Source organism: Symphalangus syndactylus, chromosome 6 (assembly GCF_028878055.3).
Source record: "Symphalangus syndactylus isolate Jambi chromosome 6, NHGRI_mSymSyn1-v2.1_pri, whole genome shotgun sequence".
NCBI lineage: Eukaryota > Metazoa > Chordata > Mammalia > Primates > Hylobatidae > Symphalangus > Symphalangus syndactylus.
Window position 1 is genome coordinate 122,148,010 of NC_072428.2, and position 27,693 is coordinate 122,175,702.

The 27,693-nt window shown below is 47.4% G+C and overlaps 1 protein-coding gene across 2 annotated transcripts in view; it reads right to left on the minus strand.

Annotated features, from left to right (window-relative positions):
• Positions 1-27,693, minus strand: part of PLXNA4 (plexin A4) — a 457,179-nt gene that overhangs the window by 92,976 nt on the left and 336,510 nt on the right. For both annotated transcript variants that reach the window (XM_055284053.2, XM_055284054.2), the window contains exons 5-9: positions 24,982-25,082; positions 12,250-12,373; positions 11,359-11,512; positions 10,087-10,186; positions 7,537-7,651 (exon numbers count right to left, since the gene is read on the minus strand). In XM_055284053.2, coding sequence (XP_055140028.1) covers positions 7,537-7,651; positions 10,087-10,186; positions 11,359-11,512; positions 12,250-12,373; positions 24,982-25,082 — 594 coding nt within the window. The remainder of the gene's footprint in view (positions 1-7,536; positions 7,652-10,086; positions 10,187-11,358; positions 11,513-12,249; positions 12,374-24,981; positions 25,083-27,693) is intronic.

Consider the following 27,693-nt stretch of genomic DNA (forward strand, 5'->3'; position numbering starts at 1 on the left):
TCCAATCTGAGGAGGGGATTGTGGGAGCCCCTGACTTATAACTGGTGGGTCAGAACTGCAGGTGACAACCTCAGATTTGCAATTGGCATCTGAAGTGGAGACAGTCTTGTGGGACTCAGCCCTTTAACTTGTGAGATCTAATGCTCACTCTGGGCAGGTAGTGTCAGAAATGAATTGAGTTCTAGGCTACCCAAGTGGTTTCTGCAGAGGACTGGAGAATTGCTTGGTGTGGAAAAAAGCCCCACGCATTTGCTGTTGTGTTAAGTATAGAGAAGAACAGTTTGTTTTCCTTTTAGTCCCAGTTCTATTAATAACCCAGTTGATAATCTGGGATATATAATTGTATGATCTTTTTGAAGCTCAGTTTTCCCACCTCTAAAATGGGGATAATAGTACCTGCAAAACTAGCTCAAAATGTGGCATTCAATAAACCAGTAAATGAATACTGAAGGCATGGGGGAGGTGGGCCTCCGAGGGGTGGCTCTTCACCTATCAGCAGGGACATGTTTTAATATTTTAATAATTGGTATGTTGCAACCTGGTATGGTTGTCCAATTGAGTAACTGGCTCTGATAGGCAGCATGGGATACTGCTGTGATTCTAATTAACATGGTTAACTTGGTACAAGCATTCAATTCAGTGTCCATTCCACTACCTCCATCCCCTTCCACATATTTTCCATGTGCTATATTGTTTCAGACACACACACACACACACACATACATATAAGATCACTCCTATGTTCTAGATAAAGACGCTAAGGACACCGTTTACCTCAGTCTGCCCATGGCAATGATTGGCACAGTATTTTCACCCAATCACCGTACTGACCTTTATCCACAGATGATTATCCAGCTTCCATCCAAAAATCCTCAAAATCATACTGCCCTTCTCTTTTGAGGGAGGCCATTTCTCTGAACTATCATTTGAAAGGGCCAGCTTTTGGAGGATGGAAAACACCTGTATTTAATAAGATTCTTTGGAGACACATGCATGCCAGAAGAACCCAACTCCCTCGGAGGCTGTTTTGCCTGTGGCTACATTCCGCAGTTCTAAGAATGCAGGGGGGTGGGAAGTGGCAGCAGCTCGAGGCACAAGCACACCTTTAAAGGCCTGGCATTCAGGAGGTGACTCCAGCGAGCTCCAGGTCAACTGTCCAGCCCCATGCACATTTTGGTCTCCACTGAAATGCACACAAAATACAAATTGCACTGCTAATTGCAGAGGGCAGGAACACAAAGCCAAAGTATAAAAGCGAGAATGATGACTTTCTATCCACCATGTCCAGCACGTTAGTGACTGCTTTATACAGAGGCTTCATTGCATATTTAAATAATTGAACAAGGACATAAAGAATGCAGCCTAGCTGGGAGAGAAAAGGCTGCCTTCAGGGCTGGTGCTGCCTACAGATGGGGGGGATAGGCCCTTGAATTTATAGCCTCTAGTGTGTTTACAAAATGAGGGCTTTAATTCTCCTATTGTTACAGCAAGATTGGGGAAAACAGAGCTCTAGGGAAGAACAGGGACCTGGGGGGCAGCTAAGGAATAAATGATTTGCAGGTCACCTCTCCTCCGTCCAAGTCACCTCAGCTTTCATCAGTCCCAAAGACAAGCCAGCCCTAACCCCAACCAACCCCCCAAATTTATACTCACCTTCTCAGAACCACAGTGCCCAATACAAAAATGTAACACATCATATATTTTCTTGCTGTTCCCCAAGTTTATAATGCCATTAGTGTGATCTATGACAGGCTGGTTTATAGAGAGAGCGAAGTAATAATATAGAAAGAAAATACCCGTAACCTGAAGTGGGGAGGGGCAGGCAAGATTGATAGAAAGTGCAGTTGTCTGGAGGAATGGCAACCCAGTAATTGAATACCTGGAGTGGGGGTGGTGCATGGGTGGGGAGCATGTTCCGTAGCTGGATTTGCTTTTTTTTGCTTTTTTTTTTTTCACAGGAGGGTGAAAGGCACGGTGGGGTGGTTTTTTCCCTTGGGTTGGATCCCAGGAATGCCTTCCCTGCAAGAAGGGCAGCAGAATTGCTGACAAAGTGAGTTGGTGATTTCCCTCCAGAGTCCAGTCGGTGGGTCAGTGCCCTTGGTCTGCTCCTGTCTCAGGGCATGGGGCTTATTTCAGCACCAGGGGCAAGCGGCAGCCCATGAGCTAGGACTTTCTCGGCCTTGCCGGGTTTTCAGTCCTGCAGAGGACTTCATCCTTTTGATACCGGCTTTCATCCTGGCTCTGAATTTCTTTTCAGGGGTGTTGGGGTATTAGGGGATGTTTGGAGAAGCTTTCAAACACAGCTTTGCAAATCAAATAGAATTCATTTTACCTCCTCTGATCTTACAACTATTCTCTGGAGTAGGCAGGCTGGTTGAACTTCAAGAGGAGAGGCGTTCCTGGGAGCCTTCTCGGTGAGCCTGCACACCTGGGGGCCAGATGTGCTTTGCCCTCCTTGCAAAGCCTCTCTAGTCTGGTGCCCAGAGAATACAGCTTCAGCAGCAGCTCACTTTGCTTTTCAATTTAGATGAGAAAAAACAGCAAAATAGTCCATCAAGGACAAATTTTGCCAACAGATTTGCTTTTGCAAGGAAGTTCACCTTTGTTCCTCAAGCATCATCTTTAAGTGTGTATGCCTGATGGGAGGTCCAGGTTGGCCTGTGGAGGAGCTGGGGATGGATTCCGAAGCCACCTGGGGACAGTGGCTGCTCCTGCTCAGTAGAGGGGTGGGCTTGGCTTTGTTAATGGCTACCCAAGGCTCTGGCAGCTGATCTGAAGGCCCAGGGATGTTATCACAATGCCATCATTAGTTGAAACAAAATCATTCCTTGTAACTGGAATATAGTTACTATAAACAACATATGTTATTGGGCATTCTATTTCTAATAATTGTAATTATGGTAGAATACTTGCCATTAATATAATAACAACAATGATTGACCAGTTATCTGTTCCAGACCAATAACTTCACCTGAACGCATTCTTTGTTCAGGAAAAAAAAAAGGTAATTCAATATCCCTGATAGTCAACAAAGCTACTGTTGAAATGGAAGACGCACAGATGAAAGCATTCCTGAGATGCAAGATGGTGCCGGGTACATGAAAAGCCACCTGTTAGCCTCACTCTTAGCTAACAAAAGGACACTGTCTGCATCCCCTCACTCAAAGGGTAAAAGGAAATGAAAACCTCAGAGATTTGCAGAAGAGTCACCAGGGCCTGGGTATACCTTCATTCCAAGATGGTGGGCCTTGGGCTGGAGGTTCAGTGGAACTGCAGGCCCTGAGGGTATGGGTCACCCTGTTAGGTAAAGATGGTTGACCTAAGCCTTGACTTGACACCCTATAATCGCCAGCCCCACTGACCACTTTTTGGGCATGGATTTATCTTGGGGGCTTTCCAGCTTCTTTCTACTTACAATGACAGAACTTTAGAGATGATGTAGACCAAAGGCCTCATTTTACAGATCTCTAAACACAGATCTCCATAGATCTTGTTCACCTTTAAACCTCTCACAATGCCTTGAGTATGACTGAAATGCTTAGGGTAATGAAGAATGAACAGTTAAATTGTAACAAAACTTCAGAGTATCGTGCTGTGAGTAAGCTCTTCCCCTAGAGTAGTGACAGGACACAGGTGTCTGGGGGCTTCCATAAAATCACCTTTCAATTGGGTAGTTTTTTTTTTACCCCTTACTCCTGCTACTGTCTCTTCCCAGAAACACATATGGTAATATTCCACATAAGGATGTTTCAGTCAATGACAAAGTATATATAGAACAGAAGTCTCATAAGATTATAATATTGTATTTTTACTGTGCTTTTTCTATATTCAGATGTGTTTAGATACCCAAATACTTCCCACTGTGTTATAATCGGCTGCAGTATTCAGTACAGTTACTTGCTGTATGGGTGTGTAGCCTAGGAGCAATAGGCTATGCCATATAGCCTAGGTGTGCAGTAAGCTACAGCACATAGGTCTGCATAAGTACACCCTATGATGTTCGCACAATGACAAAATTGCCTAATGACACATTTCTCAGAGGGTATCCCCAACAATAAGCAGCCCATGACTGTATATTGCTAAAATAAGTACATATAAAATGTAAAAATATAGCAAACAAAACAAAACAACAACATAAAAAAATTCTCATATTTACACTAGCAGCCAGGAACTGTCTTTTGAGTTCTGAGGACAATGACCTCCTTTCACTGACCCCAAATGGCTGGAGTCAGTCAGTAATCCACACATACTTCTTTACTTGTTTCCTCTTTGCCACATTCACTAGGAAGATGCTACAACAACCATCACCAGGTGGCCAACTCTGGTTCATCTCTATGCTCACATTCAAAACGGCCCTGGGATTGAGCTGGGTAGAATGCACCCTCCAAACCTGGACCAGAAGCTCCCCATTAGAGCTTCCTTTTCTTAGAATAAATAAACACCCAAGGTAAAGAGGAGCCAAAATGTATTCGTGTGATAAGGGAGGCATGGGCGATTCCAAACTACCCCAGAGCCCCTCCCTGCTATGGCCTGCCAGGCTCATCGTACCATGGCTCATGGGAAATGGAGAGGATTTCAGCATGGCAGCAAGAGCTTAGTACATACAGCTCCATATCCTTCTCTCAGCCATTTCCTCCAGACTAGTTCCTTTCTCTGGGGCCCTAGCATCCCATCCTCTGAGATGCTGTGAATCCCCAGCAGTCTTTGCTTGTGTCAGGTATAGAGGGGTGTCCCACCTGGCTTGGAGTCTGGGTGCTTGAAGCCATCATTCTTCTAAAGGGATCTCTGCATTGCCCTGGGACACATGGTGGGCTCTTATTTTATTCTTCTTTTTCCCCTTTTCTTTCTTTTTTTTTTTGAGACAGGATCTTGCTCTGTTGCCCAGGCTAGAGTGTAGTGGCTTGCTCATGGCTCATTGCAGCCTCAATCTCCCAGGCTCAAGCAATCCTCCCATCTCAGCCTCTCAAGTAGCTGGGACTACAGACATGCATCACCATGCCCAGCTTACTTACTTACTTATTTATTTTTATTTTTTGTAGAAAAATAAAAATATTTTTCTATTGGGGAGAGTTTACTATGTTGTCCTGACTGGTCTTGAACTCCTGGGCTCAAGTGATCCTCCCACCTTGGCCTCCCAAGGTACTGGTACTACCATGCCTGGCCTTGTTTTATTCCCTTCTGGTTCTTTTTCCCTCTTTCTGAGCAACAGAAGGAGGCTCCTCTTCTATACTTAAAAGAAAGAAATTTGGTACAAGAAGAACAAACAAGAAAGAAAAAGCAGAAATTCAAAAGCTTCCTGCAAGGTAATTAAGTGATTAGAGGCCTTCAAAATCCACCAGCTAGCTCAATTGTTTTTGCTTTCAGTTTACTCTTGGGCCTCTCCGCACATAGAACCTCTGCCAGATACGGCAGTCTGGAAAGCTGGAGAGAAGCTGAGGACCACTTTGTCTCAACTCCCATCAAGTTATTTGCAGGTTTCAGACCAGAACAAGAAAAGGATTCTTCCCACATCCCTGGCCCCAGCCTTGGTGGGTCAACCAGTCCTTCTGCTCCTGAAACCACACCCTGAGACAGACCCAGCCAGGCTGATGAGACTGTGCAGCCTTTTATCAAGGACATGCCCTTGCTGTCTGACTCACCTCACTCTTATTACCTTTATATCCATGTTGTCTTTGTTAAAGTAGAGAAATGACACATAAGAATGAGATTCACACTCTTACATAAAATCCAAGATGCAACCACTCTCCTCCCTTTCCCTATAAAGGGACAATCTCAGCCAGGGTCTCTTTTCCTGACTGTGAATCCATAGTAGCTATTTCCAGGCATGAACAGATTCCCAGAGAGGGAGTTGTTCTTGTGTCTGAGGCTTCCATAATCTCTTCTTGTTTCTGTCTGAAACTTGCAAGGAACTTCATGGGAGCTGAGACAAAGGTTTTCAGCCTCTCTCCAGCTTTCCAGACTAGTGTATCTAGCAAAGGTTTTATCTAGCAAAGAGGCCCAAGAATAAAATGCAATCAAAACATTTGAGTTATGTGGAGGCTTCCAAAGGCCCTGAGTCATTTCATTATCTTAATGAAGGTTTTCAAATTTCTACTCTTTCTTTCTTGTTTGCTCCCCTTGTCTGTTACTCAGTCAGGATCATCCTCTCCCCAGACAACATCTCCACTCCTTGCTTTTACTTCTAAAATGAATCACTCTGCTTACTGTCCACCTGCAGAACTCCTGCTCAGCCATCAGGACTCGGGCAAATTGGGATTTGGGCCTGGATTTTCTGATGGCTAAGCACAGTGCAGTCACTACCCACTGTGCTAGGGGAGCCACCATGCAGCAGGTGTTAGTGTGGGGTGTACATTGACCTTCCCTTTCAGCCTCAGATAATAAACAGCTTCTCTCCTGCCATGACGGTTTGGCCAAAGGTAGGATTCTTAGTGGGGTATGAGTCTGGGATGGGGAGGGCACTTGATGGGCCTGTGTGTTCTCTCAATGCCCCTCCTGCCCCCCTCCCCCCACCAAATCCCCTATGCTTCCTGCACCTGGACAGGTCCCTTGTGGGGCTGGCCACATGGTCATGACACCTGTGTGGTGTGTAAAGGGGTCTGAAAGATACACCCAAGACTAGGGGTGCAGGTGAAGGTGCTGGAGCCTGCTGAGTCCAATGTTGGCTGAGAGTGCAAGAAACCTGTCATGTTTGAACAACAGACTTTTCCAGAGGTATACCTGTTATCCCAGAAGTCCTTGCCCACACTCTGACATTCCAAGAGAGGTAACAGCATAAGCAGAAAGTATTTTTGGTACAGCGAGGATAAGTGTTTAAGAAGAATAAAAATTCAGAGGGAATAGAACGGTCACATTTTAGCCTTAGAGCCAAACAGTATCTCAGTGATTCTTCAACCTGGACCAAGCATCAGAGCCACTGGGAGGGCCTGTTTAAGCCCAAGTTGCTGCACCCTGCCCCCAGAGCTTCTCATTCAGTTGGCCTAGGGTGGATCAGAAGACTTTGTATTTCTAGCAAGTTCTCAGCTGATGCAGATTCTGCTAGTCTTGGAACCATGCTTTGAAAACCACTGCTCTAGCTCACAAGCTGACCATTCTTTCATTCTCATCTCTCTCCCTTTTACTCAACTTGCCCTCTTTGGGGGTCTCACTTCTCCTCTGTCAACAGTGCCCTGAGGAACAGCTGAGGAGTCTGGACACAGTCCTGCTGTGTACCTAGAATTATTTCTAGGACACACCAACACACCCATCTCTTCGGAATCTTTCTAGGACCCACCTGGTGTGTGGAGGATCCTTCTGGCTGGAGTGACCTGGGATACACCTTTGTCTGTACCAGAACCTCCAGGGCTGATCCAGAACCCACAGTCCCAGCACAGAGCTTGGCATATTTCCTGCTTTTATAAAGTGGACGCTTAAGAGCCAGGAGGAAGGGGGTGGTCCTGCACAGTTTTCCTTTGGTTTCTCCTCTTAAGGGAATGCCTCTCTTCTGTGTCCCATGCTCACAACAAGAGGCACTCACCACTCTGGCTGCCAGGGACCTACCTCGGGCAGCTTCACTCGGCCTTCCTGGAAGGAGCAAGTCTTGGGGTCATGGGTGCAGACATGCCGGTATTTACACCAGTGGCAGCGGTATGGACTCTCCACGCAGGACAGGCACCTGGGCACAGCGGAAGGGAGGCACAAATCTAAGAACCTGGATGAGCCCAAAGCAGAGGGCCTGAGTCTCTAGGGTCTAGCAAAACATTTTTAATATTAAGAGAAACCACCATTGAATGTGCAGGAAGGGCAGATCTTATTCACATCTATCCCTTTACTCCCCAAGACCTCAGGAAGCTAATGGTCTCCGGTTTCCTCACTTTCCCATATGTAGCTCACAACCCCGTTCCCCCAAGGCCAAATTAGCCCTCCTCCATCTCCATGGGATAACATCCTCCTTTTCAAAAGAGGGAATGATAAGGTCTGGAGCAGAGGGCTTGTGTAGAGAGACCTGAGAATTGGGGCAAACAAAAGATTAGGTTTGTATGCAATTTGACTCTGGGTCTGTGCTGCAGAGAAGCCACCTGCACCTTGCCTCAGGAGGAAGTGACTGAGGCTGCTGTCTCACTACGATGGCTTCTACACGGTTGGCAACCCCACCTTTCCCCTTTACCCCAGGAAACCAAGACAATTTTATAAGAGCTCCTGATTCCTTAAAAGCCCAACTCAAATGCGTCTCCATACAGGCTATGCCCTTCATGGTGTAGATGGCCACTGCCGCCAACACAGGTTTGTTGCTTTGGCCACGAATAGGCCACACTTTCCCCACAAGCCATCCCTCCCTCCAGAGCACCATTTCTTCTTTCCTCCACCTGACTACCTGCTTGACCAAGGAAGAGCTGGTCACCCTGGGCCCTTCTCCCGTGAATCTCTTGGCTGACATCTCTGGGACAGTCCTGACCATCTTGTGTCATATCTCACAATTACCTGTCCAGCTCCTCTACTAGTCCATAGGCCATCAACTCCTGGAGGGTAAGGATTGAGTCTTTGTGTTGCATTGATTTTTGACTCCACTGTATCTAATGAGCAACACATTCCCTTGCACATAGGAGATGCTTAAAATCATTTTATGGGCTTAATGAAAGCCTCACACATGATTTCACCTATTTACTCTGCTTCCCCAGAGGAGGGAGGCATTAGGCCACTGAGTGTTAAAGATAGGGACAGCTCTGCCGCAAGAGGCAAGAGGAGAGTCCCAGGGCTAGAGCAAGTCATTTTTGGCTGGAAGGGCTGGATGCCTTCTTACTTGGGGCCCCAAAGAGAGCTAAGCTTTAGACTCACAGCTGCCATAAGCAGATCAATAGACCCTAAAATTCCACCAGCCTAGATCCCCAAAGTGTCTCTGGTCATGTTGGCTACCTATCATGCATGGAGAGCAAAACAGGAGTATGTTAAAGCAAGCAGGGTTTTTTGAGGTCAGGTCCCATGGTTTGCTCTGTGGAACTCTGGGGATGCCATGGAGTTCCTCTGGAGAATGTGTAGTTTTCTGGGGCTCCTAGGGACAGGGGTTCCAGGCCCCCCAGCCTTTAATCAGAGGAGCTCCTGCTCCCATCTATTCTGTATATTGGGCATCCACACCTACTTTCAGTTTAAGATTTCTATGGTGAGAAGAAAAAAAGGCTGGCCCATTTACAACCTGGTCCAACCCCATCATTTGATAAAGAAAAGATAATATAATAATAGCAAGAACACATGTGGTGTCTAAACACTGGGCCAGACATGGCTCTAAATGCTTCTCCTTAGCGTGGCCCTTTTACCCCTTGTGGCTGTCCTGCGGCGTAGGCAGAGCTGATATTCAGGGCTAGCAGCCAGCACAGGGTGCCAGCCAATGACTGCTCGGATGGGACAGTGCTCCTGCCACGTCAGTTGGTAAATATTTGTGTGACGCCCTTGGAAGGAGCACTATGATTTCCCTGTTGATAGAGGACACTGGGGCACAGAAGGGTTGAGCTTCCCAGCTGGTCCGGCTACAGAGCCAGAGCCTCTGCCCTCCCCACCTGCCATTGGAAGTTGGATACTTAAGTCAAACGAAGCTGGAGCTGGAGTCAGGCTTCCTGACCCCTGAGCCAGAGTCCACCCACCCCATACCTTTCTGCCTCCCTCTGGCCCTTACCAGCCTGTCCTCACTCAGCCTGGGCAGCCTGTGGAGAGCTGAGCATGCGATTGAGTGGTTAGACCACTCGCCCCAATCCTGGACACACAATGGGGCTTCTCTCCCTCCTCAGATCCCTCCTCTGCCCATGGAGTTTGCTCTCTGTTCTTCATGTGGGATGCACCACCCCACAACAGATGGTGGAGATGGAATTGAGTTAGAAGGATTGATGTCAGGGAAGATGTATGCGCTAGGGATGCGGAAAGCCCCACTCCATAAGTTCTCACTCTCTGCTCTTCTAGTCTCTTTCCATTAACCCTGTGGGTACCAGAGGAGAGGGAGTGAAGGAGGCCTTCTCTGGGGCTTCTAAATGGTGACTCCCTGGGAATAGTGATGGGGTTTTCTGATCTTTGGATGAAACTTGACCCCAGGAACAGGAAGTGGGTAAGGCTGGGGCCACTTACGAATTGTGGACGCTGCAATTGTAGAAGACAAAGCTGGTGCTGGCGAAGGTCATGCCGGTCTCCTTTGATTTGAGCTGAAGCTGTACAACATGGTGGTCCCCTACAAGGAGAGATGGCTGAGGGGCCGGGGAATGCTGAGGCCCCAAGCCAGGGACTCCCTGACCAGTGACACATGCTGGAAAAGGGAGCCTGCTCCCCAGGGTGCTGTTGGCTTAACAGGGCTCTGACTCAGCAGACCCAGTCCCAGGACAACCCTGAGAGCAGCTGCAGAGGGCAGTTCTCGTCTATTCTCCCTGCCCACCGTATCACTTCCCCTCTTCCACGTGTACACACACAGATGCACACCGCCAGGGATTCAAATGTGCATTTGCATGCATGATGTCCTGGCTAGGCTCAGAAAATTGATTCATAACCAGGAGAAACACATATGTAGACTTCTAGGAATGCAGCCACAAACTGCACAAGAGGTTTTGCATGTATGTGTGTGTACGCATGAGCTCATTCCCTGTCTCTGTAAAGAGAGCCCGTGTTCTGACACCACCTCCTCTGGGGGGCTCAGGGCTCCACCAGGGCGGGAGACCCTGGAATCCTCAGCTGGTGCCAGGGAGGAGCTGCAGCCCATGTTTAATTCACAGCCCTGACCCTAGGCCCCCACTTCAAGCCTTATTCTTTGCCTTCCCTGAGAGCCTCATTAATCAATCAGCTCCGAACAAATGTGGCAAGCCCAAATGGGAGGGACAACATGGAATCAATCTGCCCAGGCTGGGCCTGTCCCTCACCAGCATGGATCCTCTGCCCACTCCTGTCTTTCCCAGGGCAGCTTGCCCCCAACAACACACAGCTCTGGGGAGGCAGAGTTGGGGAGGCAGTTGTCCAGGGTCAGAGACCGGCTGTGTGAGCATCCCTGCTCCTGCTCAGTGGCCTCCTCCACTGACCCGCCAAGCCAGTGGAGCAGGCTGAACTTAACCACAGGTTCTGCTGCTGTCCTGGCCTGCCCGTCCCCACCCTCTCTGCAGCTGCTCCTTGCCCAGGATGAGGGTGACTCTTGGGGGCTAACCTGGGGCTGAGACAGAAGGGCTGTAACAGTCAATGCCAAGGGCAGTGGAAGGAGATTTCATCCCCCTCTTCCCATAACACACCCGCCAACCCATGCCCCTTCCTCTGACCCTCTCCTGCCTGAAGGTTCCTTCAATCCCCCCACATCTGTCCTGAGTTCTTCTCATCTAGCCAGGAGGAAGAAGTGCCACTCAGCTGTGCCTCCGGGATGCTCACCATTCTCTGTGATGATCCGGGGCACCTCCTTGGCTGCAGGGGAGTAGCACTGGATCTGATTGCCCACCACCAGCCCATCCATCTCTGACAGGTCCTCAAAGGTGCAGTTGACGCCAGCTGACAGCTCCGGGACATTGTACGTCTCCAGGACCAGCTGTGAACAGCCAGGCAGGGGGAGAGAAGGAGGAGGGTGAAATGAGAAAAGGACACATATGGAATAAAAAAAGAAAGTGGGAGAGTGAGAGAGATCACAGGGAAAGCAAAGACAAGCAAGAGGCAATATTAACATGGAGAACAGACTCAGGTTATTAGGAGAGTGGCACAGAGGCCGTGGTGAGATGCAAAGAGACAAAAGAAACCTCATTAGGATGGAAATGGATTTGGCCCCTGGAAACAAGAATGCTTAGGGGATTTGCATGGTGCCATTTTTTGATCAGGACTGAGGCATGGCTGATGGAGCACCTCTCCCATTAGGACCAATTTTGGAAAAATAGAAACACCAACCACCACGTGCCCAGTGCTAGAACTTGGAAGTCACCTGTGCCCCTTTCTGTCTCTGTACATGCATCTTTCCCATTTTATAGTTGAAGATATCATTCCCAACACCCTTTGTCATTCTTTGTCACCCTTTCATCATTTTTGGTGATGGTGCTCCCTGTCTTTCCACTCTTTATGAATAGAGCCTCTTCCCCAATAGTCCTGTCCCTGTCTCCTTCTTGCATCCCCCCATGGACACTTAATTCTTTGATATCCTGCACCCTTCTCTCGAGCTGCTTTTGCTGGCCAGGCTTGGCCCAGTCCTCCAGAGGGGCCTTGGGCTGAGGCACTTTTTAGTGAGGGGAGAGTTTTCCTTGCATCCCTGGACCCCACCCCAACCCCCACAACCCTTACCAGCACGTTGTACTGAGAGACGGAGATATTGTTGGGATGGACCGTCAGCCGGACACACTGCTTCATCTCCGAGGCAAACCTGCGGGGCTCCTTGGACCGCTCACACCGCTCCTTCCGGGTGCAACTGGGAAGGACATACCCTTGAGTTACTCAGGAGATGGCCGCTTGGTCCAGGGAGGGGCGGATGCTGAGGTCAGGCGTTTCCAGCAGCTCCCAGGATGTGTCCAAACTCAATGCGCCCAGAGCTAACTTTTTTGTGTCCTTCCTCAAGCCTGGTCCTCCTCCATCATTCCCATATTTAGAGAAGATGGCAATCCCAATCATCTCTTGCCAAAGGCAGAAACTTGAGAGTCATCCTAACTCCCCTCATCCTCTCCAAACTCATATAAGGTGTGGCATGGTTCTGTCTATTCACCCTCTCTGCACATCCTTAGCCCTTGCCATTCTCTTCTCCTCCTTAGGCAACCAGAGATTTGTTTTCTTCATATAGAAAATATACCTCCTTGCCTTTGAACATGCCAGTTCTTCTGCTAGACTTCCCTCTCCTCACTTTTCCACCTGTCCAGTTCCTACTTTTTCTTCCAGCCATGGCTCAAGTTGCACCTGCAATCTCTTCTGCCCACCCTAGGCAAAGTGAAGAGCTTCCTCCTATGATCTCATAGCACCTTGGAGTCTCCTAATTTAATAAGTCTGGAATTTCTTAGATTATATGACAATTATTGGGCTAAGTGCAGCCCTCTCCTACCAAGTAGGAGCTTCTCAAAAAAAGCAGCTATGTTCGATTTATTTTGGAATCCCCTCAGGTAGGCAGGTGGGAGAGAGGGAAGGAAGGATCAAAGGAGCTAAGAACTATAGTTAAAAGCTTGCTCTGGATCAGAATCCTGGCTCTAAGGTTTGCTGTTACTCCTCAGTGCTCTGTGCTGTGCAAAGCATATGGTGTCACAGGTGGACCACGTCCAGTGTGACCTGGGATCTTGCAGTCCTAGGTGATGAAGGTTTGTGAAAGATGCATGTAAAAAACATGGAACTCTCCCAAATGCAGGCATCACTTGAGGTCACTGCATGGAGGCATCTGAATTTCAGGGAACAGTATTTAATCCAAGTCAAGTGAACTTTCTGGACATGGGGCTTCACCAAGTGGTCATGATTTGGAAACTCTGGACTACAGATTCTGTTGTGGGGTGGGGGCAAGCAGGGTCCTCAGAAGGGACAAGATGAGAGAAGATGAGACAGCAGGGAAATCGCTCCAGAGTTGCTGATCTCTTTTGATTAAAGAGAAAAGATTTTGCAGAGGAAGGAAGATGTCAGGAGCTGTTGCAGGGCAGGAGGGAGCCCCGGGCAAGGAGTTTATTAGGACACAGAACAGCCAGGGATAGGGAATCTACATGGGGAGGGAGCCTTGGGGAGGGAACAACTGACTGTCTCAGGAAGCAGACAGGTGTGGTGTGGGGCAAGGAGATGAGGGAAGGGGGTACCTGGACACCTTGAGCTGCTCTTGGGGTAACTCAGGCTTAGGGAAAGCTATGGGGGTTTCTCCTCCCAACCTTTGGGAGGGACAGCCTGGGTGGAGAGCCTGAGAGGAGAATCTAGCAAATGAAGGAGAAAATCATTGAAGGCCATGGGCTGAAGCTGTCCCTCTAAGGATGGGATAAATGGAGGGACACAGGGACAGAACACAGGACTTCAGAGTAGATGGATGTGCAATGCAAAAGTAAAAAACAACCTGAACAGTACACTCATGGCTGAGAGGTACAAGCACTTATTAATAGGCACATGATACAGGGTTTACATTGTCTAGCGTTTAAGTCTCATAACAATGCTGTGACAAACCCCACCTTGTCAGGATGTGTTGGGACACAGATGCACCCTGCAGCCTGTGCTCCACTACAGAGCTCTACCTCCTGAAGCTTCCAGACTGAGGAGTGAGGGGCAGACCCCTTGCTGCAGACTAAGCTGGTTCTGCTCACCATCCTGATGCCCCCTTCATGTCCTTAGGGCAATTCAAACATTTTCCCCTCAATCTTTTTGTCTAGGCTAATCACTATTTTTGCCTGGCACTGGGAAGCACTTTGAGTGTTATTGCAACTTGTTGGATGAAGATAAATTATCCAGGGTGCTTCTAGGAAACCCCCTCCCAGGAGTGAAGGATCAGGCATGAGTGTGGTCACCCCCGTGGCACTTCCTTGCTGCTCCGCTGACCGATGGCAACAAGAGTGTCTGCCTAAAAGACTTGGAAGTTAATTTACCAGGCCAGCTCCTCTGCGAGGACTCCATTACCTTCAGCCATTAAGCTAATGTTATGGACTTTTCCAGCGTGTCTGCACTGACATCGCTATTAACAGTGTTATTACTCCCATTAACAGCAGACCCAGAGAGCTGGTACGGGCTTAAATTATTCACTGACTCCCCAACTTTGAAGTTCCTATTTCTAAGAGCAATCAGTAGGTCTGAAAAATGTCTTTGATTAAATTATGAAGAGAGGGAAAAGCAGAGCTGTTTCCAGGCCAAACATCACCTGGAGTTACCAAATAGAGATTCAGATAGAAAAGACAGGACTCCATCTCTCTTCCAAGGGTAGGGAGGGAGAGGTAGCACACAGGTGTTTGCTTGGGGGATCTCAGGACAAGTTCTACGTGCATTGCTTGCTGCTTCCAAAGTTCATGTGGTTGCATCTTGCCACTGCTCCTGAAAGCCCCAAAGGAACTACCCATCACCTTCCCCCAATTTTAGGTTTTATAGGGAAGCCACCTGCAATTTACAATTTAAACATCACATTTAACTGTATAATCTTGGGCAAATTACTTAACATCTTGGTGCCTCAGCTTTCTCATCTATACAATGGGGACAAAACAGTACCTACCTAATAAGGTTATTATGAGGATCAAATGAGATTATGAGAGTAAAGCATTAAGGATAGGATGTAGCTCATAGTAAGCCCTCATAAATGTTAGCTAGTATTATCATCTTATCCTTTCTCTGACATCCTCATCTGACCTCTCCAAACTGTAGCTGATGCAGAACCAGATTTATTTTATTTTATTTTATTTTATCTTATTTATTTTTAGAATGAGTGTTTTTTATTTTTATTTTTTGAGACAGGGTCTGGCTCTGTAGCCCAGGCTGGAAGGCAGTGGCATAATCTCAGCTGTTTGCAACCTCCACCTCCTGGGCTCAAGCCATCCTCCCACCTCAGCCTCCCAAGTAGCTAGGACTACAGGCACACACCGCCATGCCCAACTAACATGTATTTTTTTGGTAAAGACAGGGTTTCACCATGTTGCCCAGGCTAGTCTCAAACTCCTGAGCTAAAGCAATCCACTCATCTCGGCCTCCTAGAGTGTGGAGATTACAGGAGTTAGCCACCATGCCCAGGCGTTAGCCACCATGCCCAGCCCAGAACCACAGATCTCCATGACTGGCCCTTGGGGCAGATCAAAGACCAAAGAAAGGCAGGGCTGCAGCAGTTTTCCTCTTAATAAAGGAGAAGGACAGCCCAGAGGCCAGGAGGGAGAAAAGAGTGAAAGAATGGTCTGGATCATAGCTCTGTTTTCTTACTAGCTGTCAAAGGGTATTGAGAACTCAGCTATCTTAGTGGAAAGTCAAGTGTAAGGTTAGAGCCAGGGATGTTTTGACATTTCTACTATCCTCCAGGACTCATGAGGGTGGAGGCTACAAATGTCCAAAAGCACAGACAATTGACCTTAAATGTGATAGGATAATGGAAGGGGAGGCATGAATTCCTGCTGGTTTCTTCTGGGGTCTGTCAAGGGAATGGTCTGCTTTTCTAGGACTGCAATTCCCACAGCCCAGACTAGAGCTGGGAACCAGAGAAAAGTGTTAATTTATGACCTGAGAGGCAGGGGTAGTGGCTTAGATGTTTCCTTCCAAGAGGCTTCAGGTACTCCTAAAGCATGTCCCTCAGCTCCACTGTACGGGCCCCTTGACATGAAGGAATCCCCTGCTTCATCCATTTCCCAGGTAGGAAAACTGGAGCTGATACGGATTCAGACAGTGCATATGCTGTGTGACTTGGAGTTTTCTGACATTCTTCTCTGCATGCCAGTGTCACCCCCGCCCCAAATACAAACCTTCAGATGGCCAGCAGGAAGCCGACCCCAAGAGAATACACCAGACCCCCAGAGCTGGAGTCCCTCCCTGCTAACCTCTTCTGACCTCTCTTCCTCATTCCACTTCTCTGCATTTCATCTTCTCCAGCCTCAGATCAAAGGTGCAAAAAGCCCTTGGGGAGAAAGGCCCTAGGGCCCCTGGAAGGGGTTATTATTCAAGCCAGTGGTTCCAATGAGATTATCCTCTCTAATGAAGCAGCTACCTCCACCCTCCTCTAAGCCTGAACTTTCACTGCTGGAGAATTCCCAGCCAAGTGGAAAATTAGAAGGGAGAGGAATGAAGGAAGGAAGGGGGTGAGAGAGAGGGAGAGAGGTGGTGATTAAGTCCTCTAGAAATTAATTCCCAAATACAGTGATAGAAATATTAACTCCCGGTGCCGCTGGCCAGGCAAACAAATTTCAATTTGGAAACAGGGCTATCTGTGAGTCCAGCCTGAGTGAGCCTCCAAGCTTGGAGGGGCTGTTGCTGATCCATCTCCCTGGGCTCTCTAGCATGTGTTTACCAGGCTTAGACATCAGAACTTGCTCCTTACTTCTCCCTGCAGATGATTCCCAGTCCTTAACATTTCACATTTGCCATGACCTATACTTAAGGTGCACCATCTGTGCTTAGAATTGAGAATATTGAAAAAGAAAGGGGGTAAGGGTGAGGGCCTTCCCCAGTGGACCTAACAGAAAAGTTAAGATAATTTAGAATGCCTACTCAACTAGGAGATTATTGGAAGCTTTGGTCATTGTCATCACATCTGGGGACCCTGACAAGGGAAGAGACTAGAATTCCTAATTCATTACCCTTGTCCTCCTTGAGAATGACCACAGTAATGGATAGATGCATGTGTGTGGCTTGGAGGAAGTGGAGTAGCTAGTACAGGATCCTTCCTAGGCAGGTGGGTGTGTAAGAGGTTTCTTAAATGTAGGGGTAGATCAGGTGAGTCCTTTCAATGTTACAATTCTAGGATACAATGACTGACACCATGGTCTCACGGAAGTTGAAGTATTTGGGTTGTGCCGTGTAAATACTTAGGATGAATCCCAAGATAGGAAGCCCAAGGTTCTACTGTAATTTTCCCTCTGCCATCAGTTGCTGGCAACTGGGCCCATGGTCCTTTGCCATCTCTAAAGATCCAAAATTAACCTAAGAAGCAGCTGAATCAGATTTATCCATGCCTCCCCTACAGAAGGAGGGCGTAGGACTTAGCAGAAACCAGCAGGTTCAGGGGTTGAGTGGAGACCCAAGAACCTTTCTGGGCTTGTGTAGCAACCAAGGCATCCTGTCCCACCATAATCAGCTCAGATGCTGGGCTTGCAGCCTGCATTGAGAAGCCATGTTCTGCCCTGGGTCCCTGACTGGATTCTGACCTTGGTAGCCATGCTTTCTTTGAATGAACAATCTATTGAAGAAAACCTTAGATGAGAGGCAAAAAGGACCTGGAAATGTTCATTTTTTTCCAGATGATCCCAAACCAAACAAAATTACATGTAGCAGTTGCCAAAAGAGAAAGTGAAGTGGGCTTGTCTTTCTCTTTTCTTCATCAGTGGCTAGCTCTATTAGGGCCTATTAATTTTCTACTAAGGTTGAGGAGAGGTTAGGAAAGAACAGATGTGGAGCAGAGCAGGAGTGGAGGGAGGGAGAGGGAAGGAGAGGGAGGGAAAGGCAAGAGAAGGGAAAAAGGAGGAGGAGACAGCAAAGGCATCATCACAGGCGAATCCATTCTCTTTCTAATCTAGTCAGTAACAAGGAGAACACTGCCTATTACCTGAGACACATTCCAACAATGACTCCAGTTGATTCTCATCAACTTTACACTATACTTTATCCAACAGCCTGGTGTCTTCATGTCCATTAATGTCACCAAGTCCAGCAGGCTTGGTGCAGGGGAGCACTTTGCTCTGTGCAGGCTGGGCTGCTCCATCCTATGTGGCCCAGTGCAGCGTGATTGAATGAAGTGTGTGAATGCTGGAATATGGGTGTGTATGTCTGGAGTGAAGCCTCAGAGGTAGGCCAGCTCCTCAGGTTGTCCACAGGGATCCAAGTCATTAGACTGGGAGGGACATTGAGAGCTTGTGCAGACCACTGGGCTACTCTAATTTATATGGGGAGATGGCATTTTTGACTTAGCATTCTCTGGTCATGAAGCATGTGTTGTGTGTGTGTGTGTGTGCGCGTATGTGTATTGGGGACTTGGCGGGGGGGTGGGGGGCAGGGTTAAAAAAGAAAAGGCCCATTTCCTTAAGTCATACTGTGTCTCTGCTAAGCCATGGAGAGGAAAAGTCCAATGTACTAATATCTAATCTAGTCTGGGACTCATTCCCTTGGATCAGAGGCTGATAGCTTTTTGGCAAAGAGTCAAGGAAAACCTCCTTGCACAGACTGCAAGGAGTTTGCTGGGTGGAAGTAGACACCAACCATTCCTCATGAGTGTGTAGGCCTTGTGCAAGCAGCCCTAGGAGAGATCAGTGACCTAGCAGATTAGTGTTAAGTAGCCCTTGAATATAGGTTTAAAAAATGAGATAGCAAGGCTGTGGGATATGCCTGAGTGAAGCAAGGCAGGGCTTGCATTTTGCAATCAGCTTGTGTGTCATTAAGTGGACATTGGCATGGCTGGTTGAAGCCTTCCAAGGGGAGGAAGACTTCCCAACAGTGGGCTGGCTCCAGCACCAGTCCTGGGGAGGAGAGGAATGGAAGGGGAGGGGGACCAGGAGGAGGCACTGGGGTCCAACTCCAGCCTCTGCTCCCACAGTCGTGGCCATCTGGGCCACTTCAGGCATGAGGACCTGCTGCATTGTAGGCCCAGCAAGGGGCTTCATGCAGGTCCCCTACCTTAATTTTTATAGCGTGGCTACGAAATTAGAGCTGAAGAAACTAAACCCAGACTGGGTCTGTTGTTAGCCAGGTCCTCAGTTGTAACTAAGTTGTAACTCATCTTTTCTGCTCTGAAAAGCAGTGTCTTTCTTGTCTTTCCACTCTCGCCATCTTGGAAGAAACCATATAGAAAAGAATAGGAGTGACTCTTGAAAAGTAACCCCTGCCAACCTATCCGGAGGAGGGCATTCTTCCAACAGAAGAAATCTGGGAAGAGGCAGGGTCGCGAGGTGGTGAAAGGGAGACTTTATAAAAGCTGATCTTATCCTTCCCCTGTGATGTCTTGGGTTACGTGAGCCTCCCAGGAGTGATGCTGATGACTTTTCTTAAGAAAGGTAACGTCTGGGCCAATCGATGCGGCTGGGTCTGCCGGGCAGGATCCCATTACCTGCTGAGACTGAGACAGGCTTCTTTGCCTGGGCACGAAGCCATGGGAGGGGAAGATAGAGAGGGGGCTGGGGACCTGCCAAGCCTGGTCACTGGAGAAAATGTTTCTGGCCTAGGACAGGAGATAGCTGTGATAGGGCGAAGGCAGAGTGGGCTTGTACGCTTTCCTTTACCTTCACCCAAGTCAGAATGGGTCAGCTCAGGAACAAGGAATAAAGGCTCAAAACTCAGGGCCACCTCAATACTTAGCACTGCTGAAGCTGTCATTGCCATCAGAGATGGGCAAGCCTGTAGGCCGGGGTCAGGGGCTGCAAAAGAGAGTGACTGAGTGACCCTGTGTGCTACCGGGTTGGCAGGTGAGTGCTTCATGACAATTGAGAGTAACAGGAGAGAGGATTTAAATTACACGAGCCTTTCTTAAGCATGTTTTGTGCAACCCACCTGTGACCTTGCTGCTACAAACAGTCCATTCAGCCACATGAGCCACCTGTTTACAGAGGCCCTGCCCTTGCACTGCTCAGTCACATGTGCTGACTCTCAACCTCTCTCTCTGCCTTTTCCTTCTTCCTCTTTTGCTGTCTCTGTCTGTCTCTGTCTCTCATACACCCATCTGCTGCCTTTCTCTTCCACAATGCTACCACCACCTCACTCCCTCCAACCATGGGGAAAGTTGGCAAAAGTGACTGAGAAAATGGACTTCTCTTGACACCTCAAGGAACCCTTTTCCTGCCGTCCTGGTCTTCGTGAGTGAAGATCAGGCTTGCTGAGGCCACTCAGCAAGCAACCGAGTCACTTGGCACAGGGTCTTGCCCATGGTGGGGGCCTAACAAATGCATTGATTCTAGTAAACTCCCACCGTGAATCCAAGTCCTGGTTCCCCAAAAGCTTTAGGGCAGAGATGACCTAACAGAGTCACCTTCATATCACTGAGCCTGGCACACTGCTGGGCACGGAGGCAGAAGGGCAGGTCTGAGAGATCTACGGACAAATTTGTGAGTGTGGACACAGCACTCCCTGGAAGCAGTTAAACCTCCCACTCTTGCCACCTGTCTCCCTTCCTAGAAAATGGATGCCCTTCAGAGCAAGCATCCGTAGGCTCTCTCTGGCTGCCATCAACCTCCTGCACTGAACTGCCAGCCCCCAGCCTTCTCCTTTCTCTCCTGCTGAGCCCACTTCCTCATGTGTCTCTCCAAGCCATCGACATCCAGTTTGCTCTCATGAAAAGTGAAAGGGAGGGAAGATCAGGAGGAGCAATATCTGGCTTTGACCTGAACCTGAGGAACTAGGGAAGAAAGGCCCGCTGGGAAGAAGGAGAGAGCTCTCTGGACAAAGAAAGTGTTCTATATCTTGATAGACATGTGGATTACAAGGGTGTTTGCCTTTGTCAAAGCTTTCAAGCTGTACACTTAAGATCTGTGCATCTCATTCCATCTAAATTTAAAATTGTACCTTTATTAAAAATATCTTAGAAATCCAGGGACCTACTCTAGTTATCCAGGACCAGATTTTAGAACCTGGATTTCGGACCTCAGAAATCCATACCTGAGGGATTTCAGACTTTCCCTTAAGGAACTCAAGGACTCATTATGCCTGAGACTGCCACTCAGAGATGGGGAGGGTGCCTGCTCTTGTAGCAAGGATGTATTCGAGTTTAAGAGGGTATTTTTAGCTTTTAGAGGCATTCTTTGCAAGGGAGTGGGGGAAGACAATATTTTATCCCCACCTTCTTATAGTTGCCAGGGGGCTCTCCTTGGTCATAACTCCGAGAGGGAGGAAGGATGGATTTACTGAGTGTCTCAGTGGGCAGGCAGCCTTGGCCTATGGGGGCTCTTGAGCTTTGTCCTCCTGGAAGAGTTGGGCTTTACCAGATACATTGGCACAACTCTTATACCTGTGTCCGCCTTCCTCAGGTCATGGACACAACCAGGAGGCTCAAGGTTATGAATGACAGCACCTTGCCCTGGCAGAGCATCTTGGAATTCTGTAACATCCTATATCAGTCACCTCTTTTTATCCTCCTGCCACCACTGTGAGAAGGTACTGTTCTCCCTCTTTGATACAAGGATGCCAAGTTTCTGACATACGGAGTTATCGTGGAATCTATTTGCAAATTCAACTAACTGCTAACGTTTATTTGTGACAAAAAATCGGTACCCGTGGACATGTACAGGGCAGTGAAAAATTTGAGTGATCTGGCACAAACACTCCCAGCTGAGGTGGGACAAGGCAGCCTCAGCTTCTTGTTTTAGCTCTCGCTCTATGAACAAGTGTCCTCTTCAAGCCCTATTTTGTGCCATATTTGTCTAATTTTGCAGGTGATTTTGCTGCTTAAAATAGTCCCCGAATGTAGTGCTGAAGGTCTGTCTAGTGATCTTGAGTGCAAGAAGGCCGTGGTGTGCCTTATGGAGAAAATAGCTGTGTTGGATAAGCCTTGTCCAGGTATGTGTTGTAGTACTGTTGGCAGTGAGGCCAAGCTTAATGAATCAATTATATATATTAAGTAAAATGTCTTTAAACAGAAACACACATAAAACAAGGTTATAGATGGATTTGTTGATGAAAATGTGACCAGAGGCTCCCAGGAACCTAACCCTGTAGTTTTCCTAGGAGCAATGGCTGGGTATTCACTAACTGTGTTCCAGCGACTTTATGGAACATATCTACCATGTGCAATGAGAACTGACTGCACTTGCTTAAAGCCCCACAACAAGTTTCCAAGGAATGTGAACTCGAGTCCACTGATTTCCACTCCAGTAATCCTCCCAGTGTCCCCCAGTGCTTCAACTTGCTGGCTCCACTGTGGCTCCTTGAGCAATGAGGTGCCAGCAGCAGCAGCAGCAGCAGCAGCAGACAATGATGACCACAAAGAGAACAACACTTGCACAGCCCCTGCCTTCTGAGAGCCTGTGCTTAACAAGGGCTGATGCTCCATGGAAACACGAATAAGATATACACGTGTTAGAACCAAACATGGTGCCAGACTAAAGGGGTGAGGAGGATCTAGCAGGAGTACTTGCCACTTAGACAAAGGCTGGGAACCCCCCAGGAAGAGAAGCATGCAGTTACAGTAGAGCCATCTGGAAAATCACCAGGGATCAACAGAGTCAAAAGAGGTGGGGCACCCATGAGCTCACAGTCCTTCCCCAGCCTTGTCAACATTCCTGCCCCATCCCACACTACATTTCCTAGTGATCCACATCCCACCAGGCATTGGTCCTCATACCATCTCATTTGATTCACCAGTGACTCAGTGAGGCAGGAGAGACAGGCATCACCATGTCCAATTCACAGAGGAGGGGCTGGGATGAGGAGTCTGGACTTGGGGGCAGGCACCCAAAATTCACGTCCATGGCTGTTTTTATGCCATGCTGAGACAGGAGCAGCTGGCTTCCCCGTGCAGGCTGAGGGCCCCCTTCATGAACTGCCCAGACTTCACCTTAGCCTCCATCCACCCGTTTTCTTCCACTTGACAGGAGGCAGGTACGATGTTACAGAAGGGGAAACTGAGGCCATACAGGAAGTACTGTCTTGTGCCTCCTCCTCTCATGTCTGTTTACCTTGCAGCCCTGGGAGTGGGAGGTGGGGGTCCTCACAGCCTCTCTTGTGCCTTCTCCAAGCCTTGGAGCCCCTCTGTTCACAGGGCTCCGTGTTGTGTGGGGCTGGGACAGCATTGTGGGCAGAGACCAAAGTTGACATGGAAATTGCCACTGGACATGGAGTGTCAGGGAGGGACCAGATTTTCTGATTGCCTTTGAATTATGCCAGGTAGGAAAGCCCCATGCCAGGATTGCAGAGCTATCCTCAGCCAAGCAGAAAACAGGGTAGTCAAGGCCCCCAAGTAAGGCAATGAGTTTAGAAAACAGTCCCTTCCTCAGAGGCCTCACTGGGTGACACAAAGAAAACTGCCCCCTGTCTGCCTGGCAAGGTATCATTCAGGGAACAATTCTGGCCTGATCTGAGCTAATCTGCATTCTGAATGCAACCTCTGCCATCCTCTTCTATGCTGGCCACTCCTAGGCTCCCCTGCTCTGTTAGCATGCAACCTTTCTATACACTTGAGTGCATAGTTTCTGATCTGTCTGAGTTATGTATATTTCAGACAAGACCAGGCACATTCAGGGTGGCACGGCCGTAGACTGAGTTATGTATACTTCAGTGTAGCTCAGTGGTTCTTGACTTTTTTCCACTATAACCTACCTGAGGGATTTCAGACCTTCCCCTAAGGAACTCAAGGACTCATTATGCCTGAGACTGCCACCCAGAGATGTATTCGAGTTTAAGAGGGTGTTTCCGACTTTTAGAGGCACTCTTTGCAAAGGGGAGGGGAGAAGACAAGATCATACCCCACCTTCTTATACTTGAAAATTATTGGTAAATGTCATTGATCACATGTAGTTCAGGTTCTTAGTAGGAAGACTAAAGTTTTTCTTCCTAATTTATAATGTTTGGATCCAGCTCACAAAGTGGCACATTTCAAGTGTTGGCCAGAAACAACAATAGCTGGACTGGAACCAAATTTCATCAGAGTGAGGTCCAACCATTGTTGGCTTCTCCAGGTAATCATGGCAAGGGTCTTCGGATCCCCAAAGAAAAGCCTTCAGCTTTCTGGTTGTCTGAGCCCTATTCCTGCCCTTTGGTTTATTTACTGTTTACCTCCACTATAATGCCATTGCCTTCTTCCGTCTTCTACATAATAAAATGGAGCCACACAAAAGGAGCCATGTTGGAAAGAGGCCAGCACTCAGGCCGGGCTTTACTGGCCCAGTGACTCCAGCCCAAGTGCACTCACAGCCAGCTGATGGGTGTCTGACAGCAGTGGGAGGGTCCTCAGGTGCTACACACTTTAACTGCAGACCCAAACCAGAAAATCCTATGGAGATGTTGAAGGAGATGTTAAGGAGATGTGGAATCACTAAAGGGACAGCATATATCTTGTTCATGATTTCGGGGCCAGTATGAAGCTGGAGAAAAAAATATCCAATGCCTTTTTCCTGGTGTTCAGTCCTGGAAAGTCAGTCTCCAGCCCAGTAAGCCACAGTCAGGAAAGTCCAGGAATCCTGCTTCCTCCAGCCCTCCAGTGTGTGATTGCCCAGCATGACAACTATATCCTGACCCGTCATCATTCCCATGCCACCACTGCCATATATTTCTTAAGGGAATTTGGCAAATTTAAAGAGAAGTCAGAAAGAACAAAGGAAGGGAGATAACATTTGGAAAGGATGCAAGGAAGGAAGAGCAAGAACAGATGAGGAGAAAAGACAGATCAAAGGGAAGGGCAGTGATGACAGAGAAGCGGAGGAAGGGAATTACCAGGAGGAAGTGGGAGGCAGGAGGCAGCCTCCCCACGGTACTCACATGTTGTGCAGCACACACCAGCCACAGTGCGGGTCGCCTGAGCCAAGGCACTCGCCGCAGCTCTGATACTGACCACAGGACTCCACAGGGACTCTGGTGAGCTAGGACAGCAGGATAGGGAGAAGGTGGTCAAGATTTTGCAGAACACCCAGTAGCGTACCAGAAGAGATGTTGCTCTAAATATCAAGTGTATCACCTGAAATGTTGCTGGAGCATGAAGGTGCTTGGAGCCCAGTGTGGGAAGGGACTTTGAGTGATTATGTTTGAGTAGGTGGCCACATATGCATCCAGGGAGACAAGCAGCCATATTATTTTCTTAGCAATCTCCAGAATAGACTCCATACAGTCCACACTAAGTTGTCAGAAAAGATATTTACACAGTGTTCATTTCAAGTTTTCTACCTCTGAAACCACCAAATATCTCTACAAACAGCCAACTCATCATGTATTTGTTTCCTATCAATGTAACAAGTGCAAATGGTCATTCTCACTCTCTCATGGTTTCTCTCTTTCTGTAGTGTTTCCCCTTCTTTCCAGCCCTCCTTCAAGTTTCATCATTTTTGCTGCTCCAGAGAGCATTTAGCCTGAGACCAAGACCCTTCTCTTTCTCTTCCTCCTTGCCATTTACCAAGATATCATAAGCTCACTCTGTAGCTGTTACTTGCCCGCTCTTTCTTTCTCATAATGTTGGCCAACTGGCTCTAAAAGCTTTCACTATGGTGCTTTCAAAGAGCATCTGCTGCTATTTCTCCTCCTACCCACACTCTTTTCATGACTAGAGGCTTCCTCTCCAACCCAAAACTTTATATTAGCTTTCACCAGCCGCCTGCTAATGTAAAATGTTCCACATGACATTTTTGCTTAGCCCAAATGCTTCCATTTCCTACATGCTCTTAAATATCTTTTGAATTTCTTTGTTCTCCACTGTAGCTTTGCCTTGGTGTCTCTTTACATAACTTGCCAGCACCTGCTACATAGTAGGTATTTAATAATGATACACTGGATCAAACGGAGTTTTTATTTTCTTTTTATAGCCTTGGTCTTTATTCTCCATTTTGCCAGTTTTTTCTTTACAAAAAGTTTTTTTTTTTTTTTTTCAATTTTACATCATCCTTTTCCATTTGGGATACCTTTTTATCTCAATGGAGAATCCTACCTGATGTTTCAGCTTGAGCTAAGAGCATTTGATGTGGCCGTCCTTTTTAATTTCTCACCATCAGACAACAGGCACAGAAAACTATAAACTGTGCTGACCTGGCTGAACCCTCTCTGTTACATGAGCAAATGCAGAGGCAGTGTTTCCCCTGCTGTTTTATGGGGCATGTGCCTCTGTAAAATGATGTCCGCTTGGCAGGGGCTACTTGTAACTCACACACAGGCAAACTGGCACCAGAGCTTCTCAATTAGTCTCCAACTCTCTTTTGGAATTAATTAATAATTAATTCCAAATCCCACATGATCTCTTTTCCCTTAAATTTCTTATTCCCTTTACGCATCTCTTTGTTCTCCAAAGTACACACTGAGCATTCTTAATGACCACACTGCATTTCCACTTCTTTCAAGCAACCTTTTAGCCTCCCTCTCCCATTCTGATGGCAGTGACCTTGACCTTTGTGGCCCTTCCTCCACCTTCTCAGATGTCTTTTTTGCACATTTGGAATTTTATCTTTTCTTTTATTACTGCTGATGTAATCTGCATGGGCCGTGCCTGGAGTCTGCCTACATACAACCTTCCTATCCTACTAATTAACCTTAACAATTAGTTCCTTGCAAATTACCCACACTGGCTCCACACCAGCCAAGAATTTGCCCTCTTTCTGTTGCGTCTTTAATTTCTCTTCCTACTCCTTAAGTGAGCATAGACATGCTAGTCATGTAAGCATATAAATAGTGGCTCCTAACCCAAAGTACCTGGACTCCTAGGAATTCATGAGTGGTAATGAGGTCTACACGCTATTTTCAATATTTCCCAAAGCCTAATGGAAATTGAACTGTTGCTGTTTTATGTTTTTTATTCATACTCAGTGATGTACGTCTCATATTAAAATAGGAAATATGTTATTACTTAATAAATACAGTTTGTTTAGTAGACAGAATCTTTCAAAACATAATGCACAGAGGGAAAAAATAATAAAAGGGGCCATAAATGGTGAAAGTTGGGAACCATAAGTACACAATAATGTTTTCATATGTTCCAGCTGCTCGTCTAGCACTCCATATTTCACATGGGCTTAAACAGAAAATCATGCCTTGCTCAATCAAAAGCATTTTCTTGCTCTAAACTTAATTACCATCCTCCCCAGTTTCTCCTATTGACAAGTTCTATAATCCACCTTGGATGGAATGTGGCCACGGGTTCCGGAATGTTCCACATCAAGTCAAGAGCCAGCTGCTTGGTGAATCTGAAATTCTCAAAAACCTTTGCATTCAGATTCTTAAAATATTTGAAACTGATGTTTAATAATGTCCATACCCTGGAATTGTCAAGCCCCTCCTCTTGATTTTAAACATGAGTCATTTTTTGTTGGGTTGGAAAGAATGCAAGAGCCCTCAGAGCTAGGTTCAAAGTCTGGCTTAACATGGAGATAAAAATCCCCCCCTCCCCACCCCCACCCCAATTCACAGTTTCCCAAAGCACAGATGACACAATGGTTTTGTAAATGGTCTGGCACTTTATAAGTGATGGCTATGATTGATTGCTGCTATCCTTTT